This window comes from Anthonomus grandis, chromosome 7, assembly GCF_022605725.1.
Source record: "Anthonomus grandis grandis chromosome 7, icAntGran1.3, whole genome shotgun sequence".
Taxonomy (NCBI): Eukaryota; Metazoa; Arthropoda; class Insecta; order Coleoptera; family Curculionidae; genus Anthonomus; species Anthonomus grandis.
The window spans coordinates 24,329,346-24,342,085 of NC_065552.1; the positions used below are offsets into that span (position 1 = coordinate 24,329,346).

Consider the following 12,740-nt stretch of genomic DNA (forward strand, 5'->3'; position numbering starts at 1 on the left):
AAAATTTTGTGGCTGAAAATTCAAATTTGAGCCAACCGATCCAGTTTTATTAACTCACATTTGAGGTACCATCTTAATTAACATTTTTTTTTAAACTATCGGTTTAGGATGAAAAGACGCAGAGGTAACGTTCTTGAAAAACAACATTTATTTATTTCGTCAGATTCTTATATAGGAAAAGATTCAGTTGTGCCATTTTTTTATAAAACTTATCATGCCGCAAGCAAGAAATTTGCTCCATTTGTTTCTGAGGTACATGGTGTAATAAAAAAATGTAGATTATTTCCTTTTCCTGCAGGAAAAAATTCTTATATTTTTACAAATTTTCTTTTTAATTAGGGAAAAAATTAATATTTACCAGTTTTATGGATTTATGAAACAAAATGAAAATAACAAATTATAAAGAGAATATATTTTAACCAGTTTTTCCTAAGTAAAAAAAAATTGGATTTTTTTTTTTCAGAAAATTTTTTTCTTAATCACCTCCTGGTTTTCAGTACAATTTTCACAAATGGAACAAAGGCTTTTCACAATTTTGTAAAGAACTAACATTTTTCGGAAAAAGTAATTTTTTTTCTATTTACATTCTATATATAAAAAATTAAAAAAAATTAATTTTGTAAATTGTATGTAAATTTTGTTCAGTTTCTTGAGGTATTTTTGTTTGTTTTAGACAACTAAAGCTAATTTTTCCAAGCAGTTTTAATTTTCTTTATTTCTTCCAGGTAGTAAGAAATGTAAAAAAATCAGTAAAAAAAAAACATTTTTAGCTTATTTTTTTTTGAATTTATGAAGAAAAAAAATTAAAATAAAAATTAGAGCGAAAATATATTTTTACGAATTGTTTATGAAAAAAATAAACTTCTGGGCTTATAACAAAAAGTAAAAAAATAAAATTGACAGAAAAATATTTTTTTAAGAATTAAATAAAGTATTTTTATTAACCCTCGGCTTTAAAAAAATTAAAACATTATAAAAATTAATTTTTTTACAAATTTTATGCAAAATTTGTAAAAAAATTTAATAATAAGAACCCGAAGGAACTATGGAAGAATTTAAAAACACTGTTGCCGCGTAAAAGCACACTACCGGAGCAAATTAATTTTAATTTAGAAGTACTTCAAGATGAAGAAGTTATATCCCACAGATTTAATAAATATTTTGTAGAGAGTGTGGAGGATATTATAAATAATATACCACAAAGCGGAAACATATTTAAATAATGTTTTATGTCCCCCGGTGTTTAACATTTTTTCTAAATTCAAACCTGTCTCTATGTTAAAAATGAAAAATGCTTTAAAAAACTGAAAAAATGTTGGTGGTGGTGAATCTGGTATATCAAAAAATGTCCTCTGTGACGTCTCTCTTGTGGTTGGTAATAGATTATTAGATATTATTAATACTTCTTTGTCTAACGGTGTTTTCCCAGATGATTGGAAACTATCTACTGTTATTCTTGTTCCCAAAGTACAAAACACAAATTTGCATAATGCATTTAGACCCATTGACACCGGTACCTGTCTATGAAAAGCTCCTTGAGAATTGTGTTAAGGAACAACTTGTTGAGTTTTGTGATAAAGGCAAAATAATTGTTCCTGGGCAGTCGAGATTTCGTGAGCATCATTCTTGTGAATCCGTTGTCGTTAATATTTGTGATGATTTTCTCAAAGCTATCGACTGTGATAATCTTGTTTTAGCGGTATTTTTAGATTTTAAGAGAGCCTTCGAAACGATAGATAGACAAATTTTTAATTACCAAACTACAGCAATTAGGAATTAGGGATAATGCTTTGAGTTGGTTTAAGTCGTATGTGTCTAACAGAGTCCAACATGTAATGTTTAAAAATAGTATATCTCAGTGTGTTTCTGTTAAATATGGTGTGCCTCAAGGAACTGTCTTAGGACCATTGTTATTTCTATTGTTCATTAATGATAAGTTTTTGAAAAGTGTAGGGTAGTATTATTTGTAGGTGTATATTATAGGCAAAAACTTACAGCAAATGCAAATTGACCTAAATAATGAACTGAATAGTTTATTTGTCTGGCTTTGCACTAACAAATTGTGTTTAAATACAGCTAAATCAAAGTTTTGCATATTTGGCAAAAAGTCACGACTTAATCAAATAGACATGGATAGTGTTAGCATTACTGTAAATGGGGATAGCATTCTTTATGAGAGTGAAATTAAGTATTTGGGTACTATTCTAGATGGGTACTATTCTAATTTAAACTTTTGTGCACATGTAGACTACGTCATGCGAAAATTCTCCAAAAAAGTTAGATTTATCACCAGAGTGGGAAGAAACCTCTCCATGAGCACAAAGTTGCTTTTGTTTAATAGCATTGCACTTCCGCATTTACAGTATTGCTCCACGTTGTTGTTTAATCTGCCACAATAAAAAATACACCAGTTGGAAGTAATACAGAATAGAGCTATGAGACTGATTTTAAAATGTGATCGATATGTATCAATTAAATGTATGTTAAGTGTCCTAAATATGATGTATGTGACTGAACGTATAAAGTTTAATGTCTATTTGTTTATATTTAAATTGAAACATCGTTTGTTACCCAGCTATATCTGTGATAAGTTAAAATCGTTTGAGGATGTACACACATACAATACTAGACATCGTCAAGATTTCGCCATAGTGGATAGGTGTAACACTGTTCAGTTACTTAATTCGATTTTATTTAGAGGCTCAATAGAATTTAATAAATTGCCTGTGATAATGTAAACCAGTTTAGGAGGCTATTGAGAAAACATCTTTTAAATAGGGACAGCTAAAAGTATTTCTATTTTTTTGTTTAATTTTTGTGTTGTACATTCTCTTCTTCTTCTTTCAGCAACCCTTCACAGTCCACTCCTGGACATAGGTCTCCCCTATATTGTTCTATGTTTCTTTGTTCTGTGCCAGTTGGTGCCATCTGTTGCCCACTTTGTTTTTGACATCATCGAGCCAGCGTAACTGTGGTCTGCCAACGCTGCGTTTATGTATGCGAGGTCTTCATTGAACGATGTGTCTTGACCATCTCAAGTCGTCCTGTCGGGCGACATGTCCTACCCAGCTCTATTTCAGGTGGGCTATGCGTGTTATGACGTCTTCAACTTTAGTTCTTTGTGTAATACTCTCATTTGTGATATAGTCTCTCAGGCTTATTCCTAGCATCATCCGCTCTATGGCTCTTTGGGTGGTCCTAAGCTTGTTAGCTGATTTAACAGTGAGTGTCATGGTTTCCATTCCGTCATCACGGGCAGTAAGCAGGCATTGAAGACCTTTCCTTTCAAACTAATTGGAATAGTTTCATTTCTCAAGACGTGTGACAGTTTACCCGTGGCTGCCCATGTCAAACGAACACGTCTGTTTATTTCGGCAGTTTGATTTTCTTTGCCCAAGTTGATGCAATGTCCCAAATATACATATTCTTGTCAATAATTCGGTCTTCTATATGTACTTGAATATTGTCAGGTGACATGACTTATGTTTTATTTAAATTCATGGTTAAGTCTATTCTTTTCGATTCTCTTTGAAGTTCTGCCAACATCTCCTGTAATTCTATTATACATTATACATTCTATTATACACATACATTGTACATTATTTTCTTTTAAGGATTTTAGTTATAAGTTTTATTATACCATTTGTGTTGTCCTAGGTTAGGATTTATTTCTACCAATAATTGCTGTATACGTTTTCTTTTATTACGCTGATCACCACTCTATTATACCTAATGTAGCCATGTATGTAATGAACTTTTATTGGTTTATTATTATTATTGTAGTTTATTTTCTTTGTAGACTTTAGTACTGCTTTATATTATAATTATAATTATTGTAATGTATATAGCTATTATGCTAAATAAACTTCTTTATTATTATTAAAATGTCTGGCTTTATGAACAAAAAAATAAATAATTTGGACGAAAAGAGAAAAATTATTTTAATGAATTTTCTTCATTACTGTTTTAACAAATTTTTAAAAAATTAATAGAGAAAATATATTTTTACAAATTTTACATAAATATTAATAAATTACTGGATTTAAGAAAATAACATATATTGAAGAATGTATTTTTAATGAACCTTTAATGAATCCCTGGTATTCAGTCCAATTTATCAAATGGAGCAAAGTCTCTTCACCAGGAAATTACCAAAAATTTTAAATAAATAAAAATTAAAATTTGGAAAAAAATTACTTTTGAACATTTTGTGCAAATTTTTCTTATTTTTTCAGTTTTTGAGATGATTTCCTTTTTTCTTTAAGACAATTACAGCTAATTTTTTCAGGCAGTTTTGCTTATCTCTTCTTTATCTCTATCTTTATCTTTAATTTTTAAGAATTTCTCATAAAAAATATACTTCTGGAATCATAAAACAATACATAAATAAAAATTACGAAGAGTTTTAAGAAAAATTATTTTACGAATCTTACATGAATTTAATAAATTTCTGACCTTATGAGAAATAAATATATAGAAAAATAACCAAACCATTTAATAAACCTCTTATTTTAAGTACATTTTATCAAACGGTACAAAATTCTTATGCCAATTTTTATTTTAATTTATGCGTTTCTTCTTAAAATGTTCCCATCTTTTCATGGCCTACTATGAAAAAATTATAGAAAAAATACATTTTTACGAATTTAATTTAATTTTACATTGAAAATTAATTTATGGGTTTTTAAAAGAAAATTAATTAAATTTACAGAAAAAATATTATTTGACAAATTTCTAACGAACCTTTTCACTACAATTCATCAAATGGTACATTAGATGTACATACATTACGTGGTAGTGTAAGTCTTTAATGGCATGAATGTTAAGAACAGCTCATTTTATTTTATTAAAATTGTATAAATTAAGGAATTTTAAAGCGGGTTTCACTTTCAATTTTCACCATTATTTCTTCAATTTTTTCTAGTTAATTTTTCATGGCCTATACAGTATGTCCAAGATAAGAATGTCTATCATGAGGATTTTAAAAAAATCACAGATGGTTTAATACAAAAATGGTGAAATTAGAGAAAAGTTGCACATTTTCAAGCCTATCAATACGCTGTTTGGAAAGTTTTAAAATTTTTAATAGTTTCGGATATATGCGTAAAAAACCATAATTTTGCCACATTTTAAGCCAATTTTGTTTTTATTTTTTATTCAGGCGGTATTTATCGAGATAGGGAAAATAAAAGACACTTTCTTACGCCCACTTTTTAAGTTGTACAAAACAGAGTTTACAGACTATTTACTAGAAATCCGAAAAAACTAATTTAGATTATAGATAATGTTCAAATAAATTACCATTATTCTTTAAATACAGATAACATCGATGACAACTGTCGAATTTGAAACATTTCTTAAAAAATTACGTGTAATGTTCTCAAACGCTTTAAGAACAATTGTCCTTGGCTGATTCTCAGATTTAAAGCCACGGTTCTAAACATAATTTTCGCAAAAACCCCAAGGAAAAAAATCGAGTGGAGTTATGTCCAGCAAACGATGGGGCCACGGAACTGTTGAATGTGTGCCTATCAATTTTTCCGAAAATCTGTTCGATCGTGTATGATTAGGACGTTGTACGTTTCAAATTTCCTAACAGATATTTCTGGATTTACAATTCAAGGTAATATTAAATTTTTTTCTTCATTGCATAGCTTATTTCTTGATAAGTTTAAAAACACTATGTGTCAATAATATATTATTAAAATTAATTTGACATTTCTTCAGTGCCATCATTTCACCGCTTACTACACCAAAACATTCGGAATTTAGATCGTAGATAGATTTTGGCTGGGTGACGTAGACTTTTTGTTTCAAGTAGCAACATAAAAAAAGTCCAGAGGTGTAAGATCGGGTGATCTCGCTGGCCACTCGGTAGGCCCTCGACCACCAATCTACCGATTAGGGTAAGTATTAGTACAATAATCTTTAACATTTCTGTCAAAGTGAGGCGGTGCCCCACCTGGTTAAAAAACTGTTTTCAACTCAAATTCAAGAGGCTTTTCTTCAATAATCTTGAGGATCAGTGGTTCTACTGCATTTTCCAACATGTTTAAGTAAAGGTCCCCTGTCAAACTTTGGTCTAAAAAGGGAGGCCCAACAATGTGATTCCCTAATATGCCAGCCCACACATTTACTTTTTCCGGGTACTGTGTGTGTGTTTCACGAAATATTTGAGGATTTACGTCACTCTAATAACGAACATTTTGTCTATTAAGATTACCATTCGAAAAAAAAGTACATTCATCACTGAAACTAAACGTTCTTCACATAAACAGGCTGGCGTCCTATTTTTTAATTTAAATATTGCAAAATCCTATTGTGTCTTTGGTTTTTCCACATTTTTTTAAATAATGCCTGAAAAAAATAAATCGAAATTGTCAAATTTCGAGCTTTTAGGCATATATTCGGAACTGCTGGGAATTTTAAAAGGTTTTAAACGACACATTATTAGGCTTGAAATTGCGCAACTTTTCTCTAATTTCACCATCTTCGCATCTCTTTTGTTTTCCAAGGTCCCCATGATAGACATCCTTATCTTGGACAAACTGTATAATATGGCTTGCGTCTTTTATGCGTTTGTTGGTATTTTAAATTAATTCTATTATACATTACCTTATTTATTAAAAATAACTTGTAAACAGCCCAAGTTTAGGTCATATCTCTGAAAAAACGTCATATTTTTTTTTCTGACTACGTCACTAAAAACTACATCAAAATATCTAATTATAGTAGGTTCTAACTTATATAGGGCCTTAAATATGACCACAATTAAAAAACTTTTCATTTTCAACCTGTACCTCAGAAACCAAACACCTATTTTTGCTTGCGTCATTTTATATAAAAAATCGAGATTTATATTAAAGATCAATATTTATATTAAAAATCGAGTATTAGAAAAGGATTAAGTTACAACAAAAATGGGATACAGGGTACCTCTCCTCATTTGCATTTACAATTGATTAACTTCAGCAAAAAAAGTTCCAGATTGCTTTCAAGAACGTTTTCGTTGATCTTTTTACTCTCTCTCTCGCGACAAATACTCATAGAAACTGTACCTGATTCGTGAGTAAAAACGGCCTGACAAACAGAACACGGCCACATGCGCAACGAGCTCGACAGTTGCGAGGTCTCGGGATGACAAGCCAAGTGTTTTCTTAAGGAACCTTCATTTACGTAGTGTTTCCCGCAAACCGGACACGGATGGTTCGCTGTCCTCCTTTTGGCTAAATAAGGATCGTTGACGTCAACAACAGAAAGAAAAAGAGATAAAGCAAAGCACCCCGGGAACCTCTGATCAAGAAGCAGTTAATAGTTAGTACGTTATATATATAAATGTTTTGTTCTTATAAATTGGTTCTGTTAGTTGGATTATTTTTGTCACCTATAAATATTACTCCCAGGTGGCAACACTTAGCATACAAGGTGTCCAGGTTTTTTTTAACGTGCACACTTTGTATAATAGAATATTCATATTATTTAAATTGTCACCTTTGTCAGTATTGCCACCGTTGTCTATCATCTGCCACCATGTTAAAGGGCACCAAATACCGTTTGTAACTTGTGATCAAATAATTTATTAAAAAGAAGCAACCTGTCAACTGTGGACAGTGTCGCGGCCTAATCAACCACAGGCAAAAATAAGCAACTAAGGGGATAAGGAACCGCGTACAAAGCATAATAAAATATATAAGAAAAATAAATAAAAATAAATATAATATGCTACGGCATGCATAATTTCATGCAGGAATTATTTTAGTGATTTGCCACCTGTACAGGGTGATCATTGGGATCTCGGAAACTGTAAATAATATAAGGTCGCTTAAATTGGGTAATTTGAAGTTAATTTGGTTTAAACATAAAAAACTTTGTTTTCATCGTAAGAAAAATTACATTTCAAAGTGATTCAAGGCGTACACTCTTTATCCATTACTTGAACCTATCTGACATTCAGGAATCAGTGACGATGGCTATGGAATGCTGTTTCTCGTCTCTAGTGAATATAATTTTGTAATAGACCTTACATTTCAAGATAATTCAAGGCGTGAGTTGAAAGTGAAATGCGGCAGAAAACAAAAAAATCACTTTTTACCCACTTCCAATTCTACTTTTTCTCTATAATGTATCCAGCTATATAAGAAAAATTACATTTTAAGATGATTCAAGGCGTGATTGAAGACAAGGTTATTCAAGGCGTGACTTGAAAGTAAAATGCGGTAGAAACCAAAAAACTACCTTTTCACTAATTTTTTGGACTAAAAATCAATCAGAGACCAAGGAATCTTTAATGATCGCTATGAAATATTACTTCTAATGAGTTCTGGGTCTAAATGCTTAAGAGAATTTAAACATGATTAAAGGGGTGACTTGAAAGTAAAATGTGATATAAATTTAAAAACAAAATCACTTTGAACTAAAAACCCGTTGGAGATATAAGAATCATGAGCGGTTGCTACGAAATATAGTTCTTCGACTATAGTAGGTCTAATTACGTAAGAAAAATTTTATTTTAATGTTATTCCAGATGTGAATGAAAGTGAAATGTGGTTAAAACTAGCAAGATGCACTTTTCACCCACATTTGACATGAAAACAAATCTGACAGCCAGGAATCATTCACGATCACTATGAACTGCTGTTTTTCGCCTGTATTAGATCTAACTACATAAAAAAAGTAATATTTAAGGTTATTTAATCGTTACTTGAAACTGAAATGCAGTTGAATCCAAAAAATGCACTTTCTTAATTTATTGAACTAATAACCTATCTGACGTTCAGGAATCATTGACAATGGCTACGAAATGCTGTTTCTTGTCTCTAGTGCTAATTTTGTAAATGAAATGGCATTTTAAGATAACTCTAGGCGTGAGTCGAAAGTGAAATGCGGTAGAAAACAAACAAAAATTAGTTTTTACGCACGTTTTTCGAAACTGCTTTTTGTGTGTAGTGTATCTAACTACTTGAGAAAAATGACATTTTAAGATGATTCAAGGCGAGACTTAAAAGTAAAATGCGGTAGAAGCTAAAAAATTAACTTTTTATTCATTTTTTCGACTAAAAACCCATCAGAGACCCAAGAATCTTTAATGGTCAATATGAAATATTACTTCTCCTCAGTTCTGGGTCTAAATACTTAAGCGAATTTAATGATGATTAAAGGAGTGACTTGAAAGTGAAATGCGATAGAAATTTTAACAAGATGCACCTTTTACCCACTTTTTGAAATAAAAACCCATCGAAGACCCAAGAATCATAAGCGATCGCTACGATGCATTTCAATGTTATTCCAAATATCAATGAAAGTGAAATGTGGTTGAAATCAGGAAGATGCACATTTCACCCAATTTTTGACATGAAAACAAATCTGACAGCCCAGAATCATTGACGATCGCTGTGAACTGCTGTTTTTCGTCTGTACTGAATCTAACTATATAAAAAAATGATATATTAAGGTTATTCCAGGCGTTACTTGAAAGTGAAATGCAGTAGAAACCTTAAGACTGCACTTTTCACTCACTTCTTAACATGAAAACCCATCTAAAACCCAAAAACCATGAGCCATCGCTATGATATGCTGCAATTCATCAGTAATGAATCTGATTACGTAAGAAGAGTAATAACTCAAGGTTATTCCAGGCGTAACTTGAAAGTAACATGCGAAACCAAAAAAGTGCATTTGTTACTCATTTTTTGAACTAAAAACCTAACTGACACTAAGGAAGCACACTCGCCTCCAGTGAGTCTAATTTTATAAGAGAAATGACAATTTCACATGACTCAAGGCGTTGAAAGTGAAATACGATAGAAACCAACAAAATGCAATTTTTACCCATTTTTTGACATGAATACCCATGTTATTCCAGGCATTACTTGAAAACAACATGCGAAATTAAAAAAGTGCATTTAGTACTCACTTATTAAACTAAAAACCTAACTGACACTAAAGAAGCACCCACGCCTCTAGTGAGTCTAATTTTATAAGAGAAATGAGAACTTCACATGACTCAAGGTGTTGAAAGTGATAAAAACCAACAAAATACACTTTTTACCCATTTTTTGACATAAGTATCCGTGTTATTCCAGGTATTACTTGAAAATAACATGCCAAACCAAAAAAGTGCATTTGGTACTCACTTTCTGAACTAAAAACCTAACTGACACTGAGGAAGCACACTCGCCTCCAGTGAGTCTAATTTTATAAGAGAAATGATAAGTTCACATGACTCAAGACGTTGAAAGTGAAATACGATAGAAACCAACAAAATGCACTTTTTACCCATTTTTTGACATGAGTACTATTATTCCAGGCATTACTTGAAAATAACATGTAAAACCAAAAAAGTGCATTTGGTACTCACTTTTTGAACTAAAAGCCTAACTGACATTGAGGAAGCACACTCGCCTCCAGTGAGTCTAATTTTATAAGAGAAATGACAATTTCAGATGACTCAAGGCGTGACTTGAAAGTAAAATACGATAGGAACCAACAAAATACACTTTTTACCCATTTTATGACATGAGTACCCATGTGATACTTAGGAGTTTTTGACAATATCTACGAAATGCTATTTCTCGTCTCTACTGGGTCTAATTTTCTAAGAGAAATGACATTTTAATATAATTCAATGCGAAGTTGACAACAAAATGTGGTAGAAACCAAAAAAATTACTTTTTACTCACCTGGCCCGCAAAAATCATTGCTATGAAATGCTGCTTCTCAATAGGGATCCAACTACGTAAGAAAAATTATATTTTGAAGGGATTTTAGGTATGAGTTTAAGGTGAAATATGCACTTTTTTTTCAAATTATAAATTAAAATTTCATGTGATACTCAATTATCTTAAAATGTTAAACGGCCTTTTAATAGCATCAAATTAGGTACCTTTACCATAACATAACTTTACGCTTTCCGAGATCCCAATCTTGGGAGATCCTGTACAAAAAATTTCGTTAGCATAGTTTAACTGAAACTCTTCTCTTCGTTATGGTACTCTTAAGGCATAACTTTTTTTCGTAATTTAGACAAACGATTAAAAAATAAACACGATGACGTAGGGATGAGCGAGAAGCATCAAACAAAAATGCTTTCAGAAGGGCAGGGGAAGTGAATAGCTCCCCCAAGAAAAAAAAACCCTTTTATATTTTTAAGTGCTCTCTAGACGCGCCTCTACTCAATTTATAATTAATCACTTCCAGTTTAACTTTCTTGTTGAGTTATTCTTTCTTTTGCCCCGATATCGGTTTCTTTAGTGTAATTTTTCTTAGGCACCTCAATTAATGTATACTTTTGTTAAAATAAGACAATCAGAAGTGAAAAAGCTGAGGCAAATTTACCCTAAAAAAATCGTAAAGAAACGATCAAATTTACATCCGATAATTATGTTGTTTACATGTATTTCACTCAGTTTGAAAGAATCTTTTTCTACTGCTCTTAAATTGAACGAAAAACGTTATATATAGGATATAACATTTATGCATATTTTCTATGCATTTATCTAAAAACTATGCTATTATTTATATTAATGATCACATCATGCAACATAGGGCCTTCTATAAAGCCACAGAGGCAAAAATGTATTTTAGACTTCTAAACACTTTTATAAATAACATAAACTAAAATACATTTTTGCTAACTACCAGTTACTGAAAGGTAAACCATGCCATACATAAACAAAATAAAAATATATAACAATATATACAACAAGAAAATAAAATTGATTTGCTCTCACAATAGACCAACTAGACACTTACTGGCTACACCAGAAGCATTGGGGTCCTTATGCGTGTGTTTCATGTGTTCCATCAAGGCTTCTCCTCCCAGGAACACTTTGTGGCAGAGCGGACAGGACGTGGCATTTGGTCCGCCAATAAGAGCCGCATGTTGCTGCAAACGACCAATACACTGTTGACAAAAGTTCGCGTTAATTTCTTTGGGACTACACTTTCGGATTGTTTTTTTGGATTTGCTTGAAACGGATCAGAAATGTTTGGATATGTGTGTAAATATGCTGTTTTGTAGGATATTTTTACTCAATAAATTCTCACTATTTTTATTTTACTATATGTTTATTCACTATACTGAGAGGAATAACTCAATCGTATATAGGGTGTGCGATTTTCTCGCAAAAGTCATTTAAAAAATCAATATTTTTACTTGTGGGGTTACCTGAAAACTTTGGTGCATAAGAAGGAAGTGAAACAATGAAAGAATTACGCGAACGCCTACAAATAGTTGCGGAAATTATTCACGGAAAACGTTCGCTTTAATGGAATTTTAAAGAATTTCCTTAGGTGGGCCTCACAAATTAAAATATCAGACTTTTCATTATCTTTTAGATTTTCTAAATTTTTTGATGCAATTTTACTGTTTTTTGTATTAAATAAACTTTTTGCCTTTGGTTTTTGGTATTAACTAAAATGACCGGATTTACTTTATTTTTAAGAAAATATTACTTGAAAAATTCCCTCATTTTGTATATATTTATATTTCCTAAGTTCTGAGGCATCTTGAATGAAAACCCCAACTTAAGAAACACTCTGTATATAGTGACCTCGATAGGGATGTTGTAGAGAAGAAAATTAATACTTTTTTACGATTTAAAGTAAAGTAAATATCCAATAACTATACTGAAATAATAATTATTGTTTAAATGTAAATTTAAATTAACAACAAATATAAACGAATATTTGATGAATGCTTCTATTAATTATTTTATAAGGAGTAGACCAGAGATTTATTC

General features: G+C 31.1%; 1 protein-coding gene across 6 annotated transcripts in view; it reads right to left on the reverse strand.

The window, feature by feature from the left end:
* Positions 1–12,740, reverse strand: part of LOC126738923 (zinc finger protein 135-like) — a 231,375-nt gene that overhangs the window by 23,860 nt on the left and 194,775 nt on the right. For 4 of the 6 annotated variants that reach the window (XM_050444407.1, XM_050444408.1, XM_050444406.1 and 1 more), the window contains exons 6-7: positions 11,752–11,902; positions 7,059–7,250 (exon numbers count right to left, since the gene is read on the reverse strand). In XM_050444407.1, the coding sequence (XP_050300364.1) occupies positions 7,059–7,250; positions 11,752–11,902 (343 nt within the window). The remainder of the gene's footprint in view (positions 1–7,058; positions 7,251–11,751; positions 11,903–12,740) is intronic. The other 2 variants (XM_050444409.1, XM_050444410.1) reach the window with 2 other exon arrangements.